The 19,097-nt window shown below is 35.8% G+C and overlaps 2 protein-coding genes across 8 annotated transcripts; both read right to left on the reverse strand.

Annotated features, from left to right (window-relative positions):
• Window positions 1-391: 391 nt before the first annotated feature.
• LOC306887511 (solute carrier family 45 member 4-like) lies at window positions 392-11,699 on the reverse strand. Of its 5 annotated transcripts, none has more exons than XM_079445291.1 (8): window positions 10,650-11,698; window positions 8,946-9,532; window positions 6,169-6,357; window positions 5,819-5,998; window positions 4,119-5,212; window positions 3,364-3,463; window positions 2,761-2,972; window positions 392-2,344 (listed from the first exon to the last, which is right to left on the reverse strand). In XM_079445291.1, the coding sequence occupies exons 2-8, from the start codon at window positions 9,214-9,216 to the stop codon at window positions 1,979-1,981; spliced, it is 2,412 nt and encodes an 803-aa protein (XP_079301417.1). In that variant the 5' UTR covers window positions 9,217-9,532; window positions 10,650-11,698; the 3' UTR covers window positions 392-1,978. The 5 variants fall into 5 exon arrangements, with proteins under 5 accessions (XP_079301417.1, XP_079301418.1, XP_079301419.1 ...); XM_079445292.1 differs by having other exon boundaries at window positions 402-2,344; window positions 11,636-11,699; XM_079445293.1 differs by having other exon boundaries at window positions 402-2,344; window positions 11,517-11,682.
• Window positions 11,700-12,526: 827 nt separating this feature from the next.
• LOC306886866 (G-protein coupled receptor 20-like) lies at window positions 12,527-17,717 on the reverse strand. 3 transcript variants are annotated; one of them, XM_079444201.1, is made up of 3 exons: window positions 17,478-17,712; window positions 16,228-16,494; window positions 12,528-14,107 (listed from the first exon to the last, which is right to left on the reverse strand). In XM_079444201.1, exons 2-3 carry the CDS (start codon window positions 16,233-16,235, stop codon window positions 13,060-13,062), a joined length of 1,056 nt encoding a protein of 351 aa, XP_079300327.1. In that variant the 5' UTR covers window positions 16,236-16,494; window positions 17,478-17,712; the 3' UTR covers window positions 12,528-13,059. The 3 variants fall into 3 exon arrangements, with proteins under 3 accessions (XP_079300326.1, XP_079300327.1, XP_079300328.1); XM_079444200.1 differs by lacking the exon at window positions 16,228-16,494 and having other exon boundaries at window positions 12,527-14,107; window positions 17,478-17,717; XM_079444202.1 differs by lacking the exon at window positions 16,228-16,494 and having other exon boundaries at window positions 17,638-17,708.
• Between the last annotated feature and the right edge of the window lie 1,380 nt (window positions 17,718-19,097).

The following is a 19,097-nucleotide window of genomic DNA, read 5'->3' on the forward strand; positions in this document are numbered from 1 at the left end:
ACAGCACATTTGACAGTTGCTTTTTATCCAGAGCTTTTAGACAATTATATAGCTCTGGTTTTAGGTGTTTTTCTCAGAGTTTCTGAAAGCTCTGTCATCATTTAACTCACCTACATGCTATATATATATATATATATTTTTTTTTTTTCATAGGCATACTATGGGAATCAGTGGATCCGTGAACTGTTGCCAACATTCTTCAAAATATCTTCTGGTGTACAAAAGATATCAAAAGAATCTCAGGTTAGAAACAGCTAAGGCGTAAATGGCAGAATTGTAATTTTCGAATTATCCCTTTAACTGTATCCTGCTTAGAATGTTTATATTTGTGTAAAAGCGTCTACTCTAAATGAATAAATGTAAATGTAAGAGAAGCATAAATCCTATATTTCGTTGTGAGAAACACTAGATTTTATTTGATAAACTAACATAAATTAAATCTAGCAAGAAAAATAGCTTTTAAACACATCAGATATCAGATGTTTTAAGAGCGAATTGAATTTGTCTTAAAACAGCCTACTGTTCGTACATTTATCACCCAGTATCATGTACTCGCGCCATCTAGTGGTCACTATGGATGGTCACCACATGGGGAATGAATGAATGAGGCATTTTATATGGTGCATGCATATGGTGTGCGTACAGATAGTCAACAACCACAATACAATTAATTTCAGATTCAACCATATTGTGCTACAGTTCAAAACAAACAAGCATTCACTCAGGGAAAAGTGTAAAACTTTCTCTTTATCAAAACTGAACACAAATTCAAAATAAACACCTGGAACCATTATAAACTTTCAATTTGGTTCAAACACTAAAAAAAAGTCACAACAGTACCACATAGTCCTATAAAAAAATGATAAAAAAAAATGTGTTCACCTTATGAAAGCACACATACACAAAGAAAAACGTCCTGTTTGATAAAATAGGATACAAAACCAGCCCACTGACCTCTGTACAGATGTCACACTCCCAGCAATGTATATAATATACATTTATGAGCATACAAGGCCATAACTTACTTAGTCCACTCTTGGCAAGTGCGGTTCTGTGACTAATTAGTAAAGGAAATATTTGGCCTGTCTTGAAAAGAAACGAGCTCAAAAAACTTGTGTTTATAAACTACACAACAGTACTGGAACAGTATTATACATTTGGATGTGAAAAATACTGCCGTATATATGAGTGTCATCACTTAAGATAGAGGCTGAAACCAAGTAAGAATTGCCATGACAGCTAAACACACTTCATTTCACATTTCACTAAACACACCAATCACTGCTGTACAGCAAAGCCATTTCCTTACTCAGTGTCTCAGCTCTCTGTGTTCTTCATACCTCAAAATAATGTACCTAAGAAAATCAAGTTTATGAACTAAAGGCAACTCTCAAAAGCAATAACTTGCTCAAAATCTAGAATCATTAGAAAAAAATGATTTGGCATTGTGCATAGTTAAAGTACAAAACAGAAGTGAGCGTTTTGCGCTCAGAAGCAGCAGCCGTTCAGCTTTCCCCCTGAGTGTTTCTTATGATGAGGCTGAGGAGGGGAATACAATGATAATCAGGCACAATTTAACACTGATAAAATATCAGTCTAAAAAAAATGCAAACTTGCACCTAGTATTTAAATGTTGATTTGTAACGTGAAATGATAATGTGTGGAAAAAATTATTAGAATGTTTTCAAATGTAGTGACGTAAACCTAGTTATTAAAACTTAAAACTAAAAACTGAAACATACTTTTGTTTAGACAATGGAAATTTTGGGAACAAATAATAAATATCTTGAGAAATAATCTCAGAAATCACATATTTGACTCAAATAGGGTTGTCTCTGAACCATATCCACAGATTTACATTCAGCATATGTGAGAGTGTATGAATGGTAGACAATGTCCCTCTTGTTCTTTCGTCTTAACTTGCTTGTGCATTCTGGGATTTGTACTTAAATAGCTTAAGTATTTTACGTTCCAACATTCAAACGGAGGATTCAACCTCTGGCTTGCTGGAACTGTTCCTTAGCATTTGCTTGATTTTCTCTGTGCTGTTACTGGAGGCAGCCTCTGACTTAACAGAGCTTGGGCCTTGATCATCTTCATCGTCATCATCATCATCTTCATCGTCAAGTGTATCAGGGTAGATGACGAGGAAAGCCGCAGCAAGAAAACCAAGAAATGAACCTCCCGCTGCTACCATGGGGATCACTCTAACCGTACCGACAGCGTCTACGACTGCACCAAGTGCCGACGCCACCAAGATCTGAGAGATGTACACCTGACACGTCAGGATGGCGCAGTCGATGCCAAAGCCTCGTCGTGAGTTTCCAGGGCTGTGATGAATGTACTATGACAATGTAAAAGAAAGATGAAAGAAGCTGATTGAGAACACTGCTGCTGTGAGGAAAACTGCTGTCACAAATCAAGTGCTACTGGCAGTGAAGATGAATTCTGGAAGAGCTCATCATACACACTACCATTCAAAAGGTCGGGAATATTTTTTAATACTTTCATTTAGGAAGGACACTTTAAATTGATCAAAAGAGTAAATTATATTTAAATGACAAAATTACATTACATGCAATGTTTCACAATATTACTGTTTTTACTGTATTTTTGATCAAACAGTTGCAGCCTTGGTGAGTATAAGTGACTGAAAATCATGAATAATTCAATTGTAATAATTCTGAACTTTTGAATGGTAGTTTGAATTATTGGTAACATCACATAATTGGTTACACGAGTTAATAAAATGATACAGACCTCTTTGATTTCATGGTACTGTCCCAACAGAGCATAAGGGCAGTATGACATGCTCATAGAGATGATTCCCATGGTGCTTATCATCACCATAGCTACATATACATTTGGAAAGATGGACATGACTACTGTGCCCACAGCGTAGCCTAGAGTCCCTAACATATAGATGATTTTTATGCTTAGGTCATAGTTGTTTAAGATCCTTTGGAGCACATCTGTGAAAAAAAAAAAAAAACAGTTTCTGATTATTTGGTTTGAATAATACTCAAAATGGACACAGACATAGAAATTGTATCCAAAAAGGTTCACATAAAATCATTTATAAATTAATTGTTTAAAATGTAAAAGAATTACAACAATTTTAATTTTAAATTGCAGGTAAATATAAAAAAAGGAAAAACAACATTCTGAAGGAAATAGATATAAGACAAAAACGATATAAGACATGAACTATCACACCCTAAAACAAATCTGCTTATTCCACAACATGGTCATGTGAGTGTCTAAATACAGAACTGAAATCTGATCAGACCACTGGACAAAACAAAAATGTAATCCTCATCATTAGCTACATTCTATTCAAATACACATAAACATAACACACACCTGAGCAGAGCGCAGCTGTAGCTGCATAGATCACAAGCCCCCAGCAGCCCATCTGCACACCTTTACTGTAGTTCTGCAGGGCAGTGGAGTTAGCAGCAGCCTGGTTTTGAAAAACATCAATAGGAGATCAAGTATATTCATTATTACATACAGTAAAATAGAGCCTGTATCATATCGACACTCCACATTAGAAAAGAAAATGGCATGCAATGTAGACTAAAAGTAACACCTTGCTGGTTTATTAATTTGGTAGGCTAATTATTTGGTATTTTGATTAGAAAATACCAAAAAACTGCTGATACTGATTTTTTTTAAAAATTTGATACTGCTGAAACTTTTTTTATTTAATTTTACAAAAAATGATAGATTTCATTCAAATTTACTTATAAATTTACCTGTCAAACGATTAATCACATCGAAAATAAAAGTTTTTGTTTACATAATGTGTGTGTACTGTGTATATTTATTATGTATATACAAATACACACACATGCATGTATATATTTAAGAAAAATGTTATATATATATATATATATATATATATTAAATATATTTATATATGTATAAAATATATGCTGTGTGTGTGTATTATATATATATATATATATATATATATATAAAATATATGTATATAAATATACACATATTATGTAAACAAAAACTTTTATTTCCGATGCGATTAATCGTTTGATAGCACTACGTTATAATTAAATCTATAATTTATATTACAAGACAAGATAAGGAACTCTTCTTACAGTTGGGTCTCCTTCAAAGATGACCTGGCCCATGAAGTCCGTGTAGAACACAGCTTGTGCGATCATGGAGAACCAGGTGAGCAAGTGACATACACACAAACGCCAGAGCTGGGGAGGCATCTTCAGCATGGACAACCAGAGCAGTTTTACTGTCGTACCGCCATCCCCATCCTCACTCTCTTCATCCTCCTCATTCCTGCGGGATGCAGAAATTCGACTTAGCTGCAACTTCCGCCGTTCATGCCGTCTATCGATTTTGTCAATGTCATTCAGGCTTCGTGAAGATTTGATCGGCCCAGCCATGTTGCCGTAGCGTCTTCGCCATTGAAAGCCCACACGTCCGTGATAAGAGAAAGTGAAGGAGGGCTGGCGGTAGAAGGAAGGGGTGCGGCGACGCATTGGGATGCCAGATGGACGTAAACCGACTTTGCCTGGTTGATTGGTGGCATTCGCTTCTCCAGTGATTGGATTTCCAGAAACAGCAAAGCTTCCGTTTTTGGCAGCTCCACAGATATGTTCCCCATTGCTATCGCAAATCTGGTGGTCGGTGCACGGACCTGCATGGCTGTTGTTGTGGCAATCCAATATTGTTCCATCATCTTGTAGACCCTGGAAGTCCTGGAATAATGTCGGTTCGATGTCGTACAGAAAATGCCCATTGCGATCCAAGTCCAAGTCTGGGTCAAGCTCTATTGTAGCATCTGGCATGGCTAAAACCGAGTCACTTTTACTCCGTACTAGGTCGATGTTTAGAAAGTCTGTTGAAACATCCCGCTCAGAGCGGTCATCTTCATGGGCTGAAAATGGCTCCTCCTCAGGGATCAGTTCTAGTTGAGGTATGAGACGAGTAGATGGAAAACTGCCATAGAGCTGGACAGGAGGTGGTCTTTCTTCATCCTCATCCTTCAGTACCCCTGGCTGGTTGGGGTTATATAGATTTTCCTTGATGCTGAAAAGATGAAGCGTCGCAGAAATGATAAAGATGATGGCAGCGAAGAAAAAGAGGACCTGCTCTTGGGCCTTAAAAGCTCGACCTAGGAAGGTATTGGTCCAGTCCAGCCCTCCTAGCATGTAACCTAATGCACCTCCCAGCCCTGAAAAACAGGAATTATATCAAATAAAAAAATTATCACCATCCAGTATAATGTTAAGTGCACTACTGTTTAAAACTTTTTGTTTTTGAAAGAAGTCTTTTAAGCTCACCAAGGCTGCACTTGATCAAAAATACAGTAAAAACAGAAATGTTATTACAAATGTAAGTAACTGTTTTTTTTGTTTCAGTATCAATTTTTCAATATAATTTCTGTCATGGCTAAGATGAATATTCAGCAACCATTACTCTAGTCATCAGTGTCACATGATCCTTCAGAAATCAATCTGATGTGCTGATTTGGCCCTCAGGAAACATTTCTTATTATTATCAATGTTGAAAGTAGCTATGCTATGAGAATTGACTTGATATTTTCATAATATAAATGTTTTTACAGTCAAACTGTTGAATGATATTGTATAATCACTCATACTTTTCCACGTGAATAGAACAATTTTTATTCTGATTAGATCTTTCCTAGCGAATAATTATCTTCTAAAACCTGAGTTTTTTTTTTAAAGAGTTGAAAGGGATTGAAGTATGATGCTAAAGAACAGAGTGTCTCTTCCAGTTCATATGAATTTATCACTCCCAGTCCCAGAATATACACCTGCTGAGAAAGCATGGATATTTAGAGCCATGTCCTGTTCCTCGGTATCAGCCACATCCAGGAGGTAGGCTCTGATTGGTCCATCCAAAGCATCAGCACAGAAGTCTAGAACCACCACACCAACAACGGTCAGCACAATCCCAACCGGTTGATTACTGGGAACATCACCCAGAGATAGACCTGTTTGACACAAAGATTAAAATAAGGACCAATCATTTATAAAATGCAAAAATATGTATGTGTAATATAAAATATATAGTCAAGGGCCTCTTATTTAAACAATGGTGACTTATAATTCTGTAGATATCTGTGCAAATGTTAAATATTATATAAATATATAAAGTAATTACCTATAAGAGATCCATTAAGAAATAAGGCCACTCCGAATAACACTCCTACACACAGTGCCAAAATGAAGGGTCTCCTCCGACCCCATTTCAAAGTGCAACGGTCACTTGCTGAGCCAATCAGAGGAGTGAAAATTAAACCCAAAATAGGGCTGAGGAACCAGGTTAAGCTGTAATACTGCTCCGGGAGACCTGCAGGAAGAAACGGATCGGGATCAATTCAATTCCAAGGTTCAGGGAGATCAAAACTTTATTTTTTAATAACCACTTTTTGATAAAAATATACCAATATGGCAACTTGAGCAACCCACGTCAGTTGTAACATAACCAGGCAGGTTTCAACATGTCTGCAGTTCATTAACCTGTCATTTACAACACTATAAACCTTTCACATAAGAGATCTAAAACTGTGTCATAGTAATGAAGCAATCAAACTGCCTCTGACAATAAAATTATTATCAAATGCGATAACTCAGAGTAAATAAAAAGGGCATGAGAAAACTGAAAAGAATATTTGGGTTTATTTGGTTGTGATGATTCATAGCAAATCATTTTAACAGCAAGGGAATTTTCCATGAGTCTGGCATGCAGAACTTGTGCCAGGACTGATGACATACTAAAACCCAAACAATTGATTACTCAAGTGAAACTTAAATGTCAAACTTCTCCTTTTTTCAAGAGGTTCAAACCTGCAAAAGAACTAAAGGTCATGTGTGTAGCGGGATGACAACTGAGAATGTGAGAACAGAAAGTGCAGACAACAGACATGTCACATGTCAAATTTGCAGATCTTAACTCTTCAGCTTTAAAAATGAACAACAATCCAACCGCATTCAAACCTCTGTGGATCAGGTTAAGGTGCAGTATGAAGTAATCAGCCTGTATTATAAAGCAATAACACTCAGCGTCACAACTCCCAAGGGCCAGAACTTAAAGAGATGGTTTTGTCAATACACACGACATTTAATATATAACAGGAGATAATTTTATCCTGTTCAAAAACAGACTCTGGTTGATTGTCTATTAAACCACACTTAAAATTGCACCTATTTTTTTTTTATCAAGTAAGCCATTTGAGATTTTAAGGGACACATATATTTTTGCCTAAACATGCACATTAAAGCGACAAACTGATTGTTTTAGGTTACGATAAGCTAATTTTTTTGGAGGAAATGGCCTTTCAGAGTTTAGTGGATGGATATTTAAGATACATTCAGCCATTAAATCTACTAAAACTGCTTTTGGTTTGAGATCAGAGGGCCTTTAGAGCAATTCAAACCTTTTGTTATATTAACCCTCTACTTTCCTGAGAGGATCTATTGACATTGATCTTATTCAACATAGATGGAAAACCAAGAGAAAGAGAAATGCGCACACTCACACATTCTCTGCATTCCATGCAAACGCTACCTCGTCTATTTTTGCATGCTACTGTGGAAACAAACATCCCTCCATCTTATTACTATGACACAGGGTTTGGCATTGGCACAATAGGGAATCTTTAACAAATCCAAAGGAATGTCCCTGTTCAATGATTATGAATAGAGGCCTTAAGCCTAGGATGAATGAATTACCCATTAACCCTCTATTTATAGATAAGTGTGCATGCCTGTTGAGGTAGCATCAGCCTTTTTTTTATGTTTTATCTACATCTAAAGAATGCTTAAAAGATCAAAATGGTGTCACTATATACAAAATAGTGCAGTAAAATTATATAAAATGTTCATCATAGCCTAGATATTTTTGATATTTTGAAGAATGAAAGTCAACAGGGTCCAAAACAACATTAGAACCCACTGACGTTCAAAAATGATAAAGATTTGGACTGAGATGCTAAGGGATAAATTAGGACTTTCTGTCTACAGACATACAATATATTGCCAAAAGTATTGGGTCACCCCCTTCTAATGAACATGTTTGACTACTTTAGTAATTTCTATGAGGACAAAATACAAATCTTAATGTTTAAGCATATAATGATATTCTAGGGAATTGTGTGCTTCTAATTTTATAGCAACAGTTTGGACAGGACCCTTTTCTATTCTAACATGACAGTGCCTCTGTGTATAAGGCACAGTTCAAAAATACATGATTGATTCAGTCAGTGTGCAAGAACTTGACTGGTCTGCAGAAAGCCAAGTCCTGATCCCAGCTGAAATGCAGACCTTGAGCCAAAAACTCATTACCAAACACCAATGACTTGTACATAAGGGTATTTTAGACACGTCCAAAACTGTTGCAACAGAGATGAAAATACAATTTTTAAATACATGAATTATGTTTCCATCTTTGTTTCCACAGTTTTGTTAGTGCCTTTTTCTGTTCTAAAGAAGGGGGTGTCCCAACACTTTTGTCCTTACAGTGTCTATACAAGTCATTGGTGTTTGGTGATGATTTTTTGGCTCAAGGTCTGCATATAAAGTCACACCAGAGGTGTTCAGCTGGGATCAGGACTTGGCTTTCTGCAGACCAGTCAAGTTGTTCCACACTGACTGAATCAATCATGTATTTTTGAACTGTGCCTTATACACAGAGGCACTGTCATGTTAGAATAGAAAAGGGTCCTGTGCAAACTGTTGCTATAAAACTAGAAGCACACAATTCCGTAGAATATCATTATATGCTTAAACATTAAGATTTGTACTCATAGAAATTACTAAAGTAGTCAAACATGTTCATTAGAAGGGGGTGACCCAATACGTTTGGCAATATAGTGTATGAAGGAAATGAATTGATTCAAGTTGTCAAAATATTTGTTGGGAAAACGGTTGGTTACTGACCTAGCTGCAACAGCACAGGAGTGACTAGTGCTGTTTCCATCGCATAGCAGAACTCCCTCCCGAACATGACGGCACCGTGCATGACCCATAACCGCTTTGGGATGTGGTTTGCAGAATCCTCACTGGCCGAGTCCTCTGACATCTCCACTTCCCTCTCTTTCTCCTTCTCTGCATTCTGTCCACCATTTGAATCCTTTTCTTGTACGACTGCCATTTCCAGCACTGGAACGGACTCCGTGACAGCGTTCTTGGGTGCCATGCTGGCTTGCATATACAAAGCTGGTGCCTGGGGTCTTGATCCAGAAATGGTTCCTGTGGTTCTTACCCCTCACAAGTCCAGACTCTATTCTCCTAAATCTGATTTTTCTTATTATAAAACACCCCCAGTCAAAAGAGAGGTCATGTTGTTCCATATATTTCAGTGAGAGATCTACCAACCGTTGCAATGAATCCTAGTCCATATAGAGCTTTGTTGGTATAACTCACGAGTCATGTTTTCACGAAGGGAAAGAGGGAAATGGGGGAGGGCATGGAGAGCAGAACAGGTGGATGTTCCTCTCTGTGTTTCCATGGAATTACTTATTAATCTAGATGAGAGGGAGAGAGGGAGTGAAAGAGGGACGGAGAGAGAGAGAGAAATCTTGGCATTAACACATGATATCCAGAAAGATCAAGGCAGTGGAAAAATGTCAGTGAAAAACAAGATGGGGATAAATCCTGGCATTGCGACAGTAAACATAGTTTTAGCAGAAGTCTGACTTATTTTGCATATCTGTAATCCCTGGAGAAAGGAAGATGAAATACTAAAGTGACTAAAATAGGAAAAAGGCTCTGAAAAGATTGGAGAATGTAGATACATATTCTTAAGAGAACATTTTAAAACCTTACCTGAGAGACAATCATTTAAATAAAAAAGTGACTAATTTCCTACACTTCAAATTATACATTATATATACAAATTATGTAACGTTACATAAAAAAGAAGACATAAGACATGTTTTAGAATTCTTTCTGCCAGTTTTCATTTGAATGTTGTATCTAGCGCAACCTCAATTATCATTGGCGCCCCAAACCAAATGCCTACTATCGTATGGACTTTTTAAAACAATTTATTTGATATATGTATGAAATGTAAATCTACAAATAAAGTGATTAAGTGATAAATAAGATCAATACGTGCCATTTTTTTGTCGATATACCATCCCACATGGACACCTGAAAGCTCTCCAGTGCCGTACAGTTGCTATGGTTACGTCCTCACGCGATTTCTATTTGTCAAACACAAGCTCTAAAACGGTTTGAAAACGCCTATATGCAAAAACATATGCACTTTTAAGTGTACTTATACCTTCCACAGTCATATGGTAAAGGCAGCAACAGTATGTAAAGTCCCAAAGGTCGTTTTAAATTAGTTAGAATTACACAATCGCGCTGCTGTAGCACTATACAATCTAACAGCACATGTGCGAGTACTAAAACCATTTTCCGTAATATTATATATGATAAAACTAAATTATTCTAAATTATTGTATGCTCAGATATAATATAATATGTATATATATATATATATATATATACATATATAATTAAACTGAAGTAAATAAGTGAAATAATTTCAACCTATATTTACAATAGTTAGGCTACTAATTTGGCAATAAGACACGTGAACATCTCCCACATGTAATAATTACAAACATATCCTACCTCGTTAAGTACCTTGTTTCATCTGCCGTCAAACTAATCCTTTTATCCCAGAAATATTGTCCCAGATCAAGTGGTATACTCTAGAAGTTCTACAGAATGAACTGAAGTGACAAAAATGCGTCACTGGTTACATGAGACGCCCGTGATAACTGTCAGTCCCCTGTGCACTGCACTGATAAGGCTACACCCAGAGGCTTCTGGCAGGCAACATCCACCCCAGAGCAGCTGTGACAAGAGTCAGGAGGGCGAAGGGACACCTGTGTCAGAAGCTGACGTGCAAATGTGACAAGCAGACAAGGGGATAATATATAGGTGGATCTGCTATTAGGGGATGAGGACGTGGCTAAGAGGTGCCTCACGTGCAACAATCTTTTAAGAAGCCTATAATGGATCTCAGATCATGCCTAAACATGCACGTTTTCTGGTTTGTGATTGGAAGTACGCCTGGAAACCAAAATTTAAACCCAGTTATTTTCAGTTAACAGCGTAAGATGTTAATGTTAGAGACATAAACAACCTCGCTGGCTAAAATAAACGTCAATAACGTTACCAAATCACCATAAAAAACCCGTTCCCTGTGATTTTTTCCTGGATTCAAAGGATTGCCAGATCATCAGACTGTTGCATGCAGTCATGTGCCCTGGTAGTATTTCGGATACTTCGCATCATACACACGATAATCATGTTACTAACTGGAAGGGTGAAGTGTTCTGACTGGGAATGTGAGCGAGCGAGTTGCAATTATTATGCATTTAGGATTTTGCTGAACTTTATATAAATCATCAGTCTGATTAATGGTTATAAGTCTGTTAGCCCGGACTGCTAGCCTGCTAATTAACTTGCTTCTACAGTAAATTTAACGGATACCTTCAGTTCCCGAGCACGACGAGAGGTCCGATTCATAACAGGCATCTTCATTTATGGATAAAGAAGGAACATGACCATCCACAAGTAAATGGAGAAAGATGTTAAAGAGCCAAATGTACCTGCTCCCAGGTCGCGGATGTACTGCATCTATTGTCTGCTCGTGGTTGCCAGTTGTTACGCTCTACAATCCCACTCATCAGCAATCTGTGAACTAAAACCTAGATGCCACGAAGACTAGTCATTACTTACTATTGAACAATGTCATAAAGAGGTATCTGATGTCTCTTAAAGTGATATTTGATAATAAAATACTATGCAACAAATTGATAATGCCATTAGACAGATTAGATGTGTTATTTAAGTGTTATAGAGTTTAGATAAAATAGGCCCTTGTATTAAACTTCTGCACCTAGTTCAGCCTGAATTGCTTAAGAAACTCTATTCAAACATTTATTTATAGACAATTTTATCAGGTTTTTCTTCTGAACTTCTGAAGGTTTGTGGTTAACATTATTTGAAAAGAACTGTTTTGTTTACTCATCAAAATCAATAGGCCTACTCTTGGCCTAAAACTTTAACACAACATGCTTTTGCTGTGTTTTGCCAGTTATTATTGGACATTTCTGGAAACGTCCTAAAATGCTTTATGACATTATAATTTTTTTAAATTAATATTTATGTATAGTTTCAGTCTATTACTGCTCTGTAGCAGGGGTATCTGGGGCCAGGAGAGGATTCTTGGAGGGACAAAACTGTATTTTGTGACTGTCAACGTAAACTCTAAAATTTATTTTGAACATTTTTTCTTGTGAAAAGTGTTATGGAAATAAATAGAGAGAGAAATATGTTTCTGTGCAGGTGTACAAATACTCTTCAAAATTTTGGGGACAGTTTTGTAATATTTGAATTTGTACTAAATTCACAATATTACTGTGTGGTAATGGATTGGAAATGATTGCTTTTATACATCAAGGACACATTAATCAAAAGTAATGACAATAAAGACTTCTAGAATGTCACAAAATATTTCTATTTCAAATGGGCACCAAATGAAAATATTAGAATGATTTCTGAAGGATCACGTGACACTGAAAATTCAGTTTTGAAAATTCACATTTTAAAATAGAAAACAAATATTTGATTTTGTAAAAATATTTCACTATATTGCCATCTTTACTGAATTTGTTTTTACAAATAAATGCACACAGGGTGAGCATTTACAGGTGTATATAGATACATCTGCCTCTAAGAGGGCATCATTGTTTTCGAAAACCCCTGTTCTAAAGCACTGCAAGCTTAAAAATGCTGTGGCATATTATGGTGGCATTGCTGCATAGCTGTAGTAGTTACAAACATAACAGTGTCACATTTGAAATTAAATCTCTACATCAAAGTATTTACAGTACACATCGAAACAAAGTCACAAATGTTCATTTATGTCACTGGTCTTGCATTAGTATGACATGGTAATGGCAACCATCTAATCTACATGGGCTCCCTCATGTGGGTTGGCTTCCCTGCTGGATGGGGCTCATGCTGATCCTTATTTGGCTATAGCAATCACTGTGCCTGAAGCCTTCAAGCTCTTCTGCACGCTGATAATGTCTCCGCTCGTCTGCTCTCTTTCTATCTTCCTGAAAAATATCTTCATGGTAGACTGAAAGTTAGTGGTGACGAAACAGTAGACCACAGGATCCAAGCAGCTGTTCAGGCTGCTGAGGGTGACGGTCACATGGTACACAATCACATGATGAGGCAAATCAGGATGGAAGTAATACAGAACTTGACGGACGTGAAACGGCGTGAAGCTGACGGTGAAGATCACCAGAACGGTGGACAGCAGCTGTACGGCTTTCATGCGTCTGTCGCGGCTCTGCTGCATGAGGCCCGGGCTGGAAAGGGCACACATGATTCGAATAGTAAACGCTACGATGATAACCATTGGTAGGAAGAACTCAAAAACAGTCAGTGCGAAGAGTTTAGAAAGGCAGCAGCCTGAGTGCTTGAAGGCTGTCATGAGAAGCGAGTAGGTCACGATGATGGCGAACAGCCAAATGCAGACGCACACCACTTTGGCCACACTGGGGTTCCTCCACTTTCGCGAGGCCTCCGCCTGAACGATGGCCAGGTAGCGATCCACGCAGATGCTGGTGAGGAAGAGGATGCTACAGTACATGTTGACGAAGTAGCTGAATATGTGCATGTAGGAACAGATGAGGCATTTTCCTCCACTGTAGTACAATATAATACGAGTGGGAAGAGAGAGGTTAACCAACAGGTCCGTCACCACCAAGTTAATGGTGTAGATGACTGACGTGGTCTTCGGCTTGGTCCTGAAGCAGAAGACATACAAAGCCAGGCTGTTAAGGGTCATCCCTACCATAAAGATAAGGGCATTGATGACCACTAGAGCTATCCACAGGCTGTAAAAGTCATTATACAGACCCTCATCCAAGTGGGCCAGTCTGTGTAAATAAGGTTCACGGTATGGTGGAGAAGTATTGGTTGTTAGGGGAGGAATTGATGTTGATGTGAGGTTCAGATTCAGTGAACCCTCCGTAAGGGTCATCTCTGTGGTTTGAGGGCTGGATCTGCACAAAAACAAAAGAAAGACAACAATTTGCAATGACAGTTTTTTTTTAAGCCACTTATTTGTACATTCAAAAAATATCTAGATTGCATATCAAATTTCAATCCATTTGGATTACGCAGTTTTAACATAGAATATTAAACTTAATGTGATGATATTGTAAGTCATATATAAATGAAACATGCAAGACTTCTGCACTTTTATTATTATTAACTAATGGAATTTATTTGATTTCATTTAAATACTCATTTATTTAAATTGCATAAATCTGTTAATTGTGAGAACAATTCAGTTGATTCAGTTAAAAAGTATGAACATGGTTCAAATATAGTTAGGTGTGCAACAAGCAATATTCAATTAATTAAAATGTATGCGACTGAAAAAAATGGGATTTTTGATGCTAAATGGATATTGTGTTTTTAAAACACATTCATAAATTTGTTTAATTTACATACAACTTAAAAGATATGCATCATAATGGTTTGTAATTCAAACTGAAGGAAATGTAAATATAAGTAATTCAAATACATAAATCCTACAGAATTGGAATATGAGAATAATTTGTAGATTATTTAATTTAATTTATTAAATTTAATTAAATTATTTATTTTATTTTTTTATTTTATTTTACTGCTATTTAATTTGTAATGTATTTATTTGATTTCATATTTATTTATTTTATTTTTATCCTGAATAATTCATAAATTCATTGAATTAATTGAAATAATAAAAGTACCATATGATATGACATAGATACATTCATACATAAATAAATAAATTCAGTATGTAGTATGAAATAAAGATGAAACTTTCCAGTACTGTAAAAGTAGCTATGTGGTTTGGATGGATATTTAATTTTATTTAATGTAAAAATAAATAAGAAGTCATTGCTGAACGTTTTAGTATAATTTGTGTTTAGTATAACATTTGTGACCCTGGACCAAAAAACCAAGTCTTAAGTTGCTGGGGTATATTTGTAGCAATAGCCAAAAATACATTATGTGGGTCAAAATGACTGATTTTTCTTTTATGCCAAAACTCATTAGGATATTAAATAAACATCAAGTTCCATGAAGATATTTTGTAAATTTCCTACCATAGATATATCAAAATGTAATTTTTGCTTAGCAATATGCATTGCTAAAATCTTCATTTGGACAACTTTAAAGGTGATTTTATCAATATTGAGATTTTTTTGCACCCTCATATTCCAGATTTTCAAATATTTGTACCTCAGCCAATTATTGTCATATCCTAACAAACCATACATCAATGGGAAGCTTATTTATTCAGCATTCAGATGATGTATAAATCTCAATTATTTAAAAACAATGACCCTTATGACTGGTTTTGTGGTCCAGGGTCACATTTATAGTTGCAAACTGTGTACCACAGTATATACTCTTGCAGTAGGCTATGTTATATAATATAGTGGGATAATTCAAACAAACTGTTTCTCTGGTCAAGTTCTACATTAGTATGTCCAATATAAAACTAAATGACAGTTTTAAGACTGTGTGTGTCTATATCTCGAACCCTTGTCACATGGTACAATGTGGCATCATGGAAAATTGCCTGCTAAAACAAATATGCTTTCCTTCCATGGCAGGAAGAATGAGCCTGATAAACGAACAGCCTGGAAGCCTCTGACGAAGAGGTGCCTACAGTCTGGCACAGTTCAGATGGTGTTCAGAATGAGATGTGTTTATAATTAAGACTAATGGGAAGAATTTGTTTGGATACTGAGATTCGTGGGAATAGACGCTCTCTCTATAGTATCTCTCTACTACGCAAATTAATTCTGAGCAGCAGCTGAAGGCATCAGACTTTTGGCTCTTTTATGTGTTTATTTACTCAGGCCTCTGCTCAATTTACATCTTAATTGAAAAGAGAGAACAATATACAATATTTGTTGACCAAAATAAAGTTGTTTAGACATCAGAGACGAAACTCCACAGAATTACTTTAAATATTTGAACGTCAAGAAACATGTGGCATGTTTAAGATTAAGGAACACTCCTCTGAAATAAGTAATGTTAAACTAATTTTGTTCATTTTTGGCAGTTTCACACTGACAGTAAAAATCTACTTGAAGCTATATAAAAAAAGCAGAAGACTGACAAACTCATGAGTTGTTTGGGAGAGAGGTGGTGACGAATAGAACCTCCTGTTTAGAAAAGTATCTTAGCCAATCGTCATTGAAAACCTGACTCTCAGATATAATGAGGGAATGTCATTCTCCCAAACTAATGGCCCTCTTATGAGAGACAGTGATACATTAATGCTGTCCAAATAAATATCTCCGTGTGAGTCTCCGTCACAGCTTTTGATGTAAGCTAAGTGCTTTGGTTCGAGCATCATCCCCAAAATACTGCTTCGTGACAGGCACTGACAAAAAACACAAGATTTGGGAACAGTTTAGTTAAAATCCTAAATATTATAGCATATTTATATATACATATACATATACATATATATATATATGTGTGTGTGTGTGTGTGTGTGTGTATACACCTATCGGGATCAATAAGATTTTTAATTTAGATTTTTAGTTTTTAAAAGTCTCTTATACTCAAGTCTGTAATTATTTGATCAAAAATACAGAAAAACAGTAATATTGTGAAATATTATTTCAATTTCTAAAATTGGTTACCTATTTTAATATACTTTTAAATTATATATTTTTTGGAACATTTTTATTATTTTTTATTTATTTATTCAAAATAGAAATCTTTTCTAACAATATATTTTACTATCCCTTTTTTTATCCATTTAACACATACTTGTAGAATAAAAGTATTAATTTCTTTAAAAAGAAAGAAAGAAAAAGAATGATTGATCTCTATTTTGAATAAACACTGTTCTTTTTAACTTTTTATTTATCAAAGACTCTTGAAAAGTGTATCACTGGTCCCAAAAAAATTATAAATCAGCATATTAGAATGATTTCTGAAGGATCTTGTGACAATGAAGACTGGAATAATGATGCAAAAAATTCAGCTTTGCTTCACAAGAATAAATTCTATTTTAAAGTATATTAAAATAGAAAACTGTTATTTTAAATTTGCACTAATATTTCACAAAATTACATTTTTGTTCTGTGTTTTTGATCAAATAGCATAATAAACTTCTTTAAAAAACATTAAAATTATTACTGATCCCAAACTTTTGAATGGCAGAGCACACACACACAAACTGTATATAACTGTATATGTATATAAATAACTGTTGATATATTATTTTAATAATTTAATAATTCCAAAATACAAAATATTCAAGGACGGCATGGCAAACAATAGCCATGAAAATGTTGCATCATTAAGAGCACATCATCACACAATAATCCCACACAGTATAATGCCATTGCTTACCTGCACATGTAGACAGATTAGAATTTGAATCTGGAGTGTGAAACAAAGGCCACTGCTTTGACACTCAAATTAGAGCCTAAAACTCCCCCTATATCTCTTAAAGAAACTTAAATGATGAAAATCCAATCCCCTGTGCTACAAACATGTTGAACATCTTCACCTTGAAGAGGTAAAAAGAAGATAGTCTCTCCACCTTGCCTATGTTGCATGTCTCTTTTTCTGTCTCTCTCTGTCTGTTTCACTCTTTTGTTGTTTCCTTCCCTCCCTCCATCCTCTCACTCACAGGAAGTTTGGGTTCATTTGGATAAACCCTGACATTACAAACACTGGATTCTGGGATATGATACTTTTCATACAGTGATTGTTTTCTATAAAATTCAACATACTTTAAATACAATATTGGGATTATTTGAAAGAAAATTTAGCCTTAAACCGTATAATAGCACTTGGGGGCTAGAAAAAACAATAAATGCTAAAAGTTATTATGCATAGTTATTAGTTGGCAATAAAATGTTCCTTTATGAAGTCCTTCATGAAGATTTTTAAAGGTGTCAGAATGCCAGCAAAACAGATATAATAAATGACAGGATGTATTAATACTGCTGGACGTGTCGACACTTTTTCCACATTTCCTGTCTGGAAACTCATCCATCACCATCTGCCAAGGCTCTGTCCTGATGTTTCCGAAATTTCCCCAACCAAATATATGAAGTTAGGTTCAAATGTGACTAAGAGTGATTTTAAATCACTGGAACTGTGCACTGTCCTTTGTCTCAATACTGTTTAACAGCATTGGAAGTATGTGAATCATATTTGTAAGTGGCATTCTGCACATAAACTCTTGCGAGTCATGCACATTAATCAATAGGAATCTGAGTCCTGCTTGTAACATTCTAACTTAAAAATAAACCAAAATAGCCATTTCTATTGCTCCAGACAAATACCCCGTCCATACCCTGGTTCCATAACCATCTAGAACAGAGGAGATCTTATTAAGTGTTTTTTGTAAGGTCAATGTTAGGTGAATGGGTTAGAATTAGATCAAGCCTGAAGCTCCATGCATCAATCCTAGAATAACAGGGGGTCACAGTGAAATAATACTGAGAATGAAACACATTCCCATCCGGGTTTATGTCTGTCCAGACTATGGGGATCAGACCGGGGCTAGTTGTCACAAGGGCTACAAAATGTATCAGTTGCTATGCTTTGAGAAAAATGTTATACAAACACGAACATTTTTGTATTGTAAAAACATTTATTAACCACAAAAACCACTTATTTCAAAATATTGTTCCACGATTTCAATTTTATAAACTTAGCCTATAGTAGGCCTATTGCAGAATTTGTTGGCCAAAACAATTTTGATATTTGTGTTTGTTACAGTACCTTTTACGTTATTTTACTTCAAGCTCGTTTCATAAATTTGATAATTATTTTACTAATTACATTCTGCTGAAAAAAGTTCCATTGTGACAACTTACCCCATATAACGTTGCAATAATTTGGTAGTAAGTGGCAAATTAAACGAGAACCCATTGGATCTGTTTCCACTGAAACGGATAATAAGGTTTCCATTGAAACAGAAAACACCGAAGACATCTTGAGTGATGTTTCAAGAGA

Source organism: Barbus barbus (assembly GCF_936440315.1).
Source record: "Barbus barbus genome assembly, chromosome: 21".
Classification (NCBI taxonomy): Eukaryota; Metazoa; Chordata; class Actinopteri; order Cypriniformes; family Cyprinidae; genus Barbus; species Barbus barbus.

Bases quoted from the DNA above. Each gene is read 5' to 3' on its own strand.
- LOC306887511 (XM_079445291.1), bottom strand. From the start codon at position 9,216: ATGCAAGCCAGCATGGCACCCAAGAACGCTGTCACGGAGTCCGTTCCA. The intron at 6,358-8,945 runs GTCAGTAACCAA...TTCTTCCTGCAG, and splicing joins TCCTGTGCTGTTGCAGCTAG to GTCTCCCGGAGCAGTATTAC. The intron at 5,999-6,168 runs GTAATTACTTTA...TGTGTCAAACAG, and splicing joins TCTTAATGGATCTCTTATAG to GTCTATCTCTGGGTGATGTT.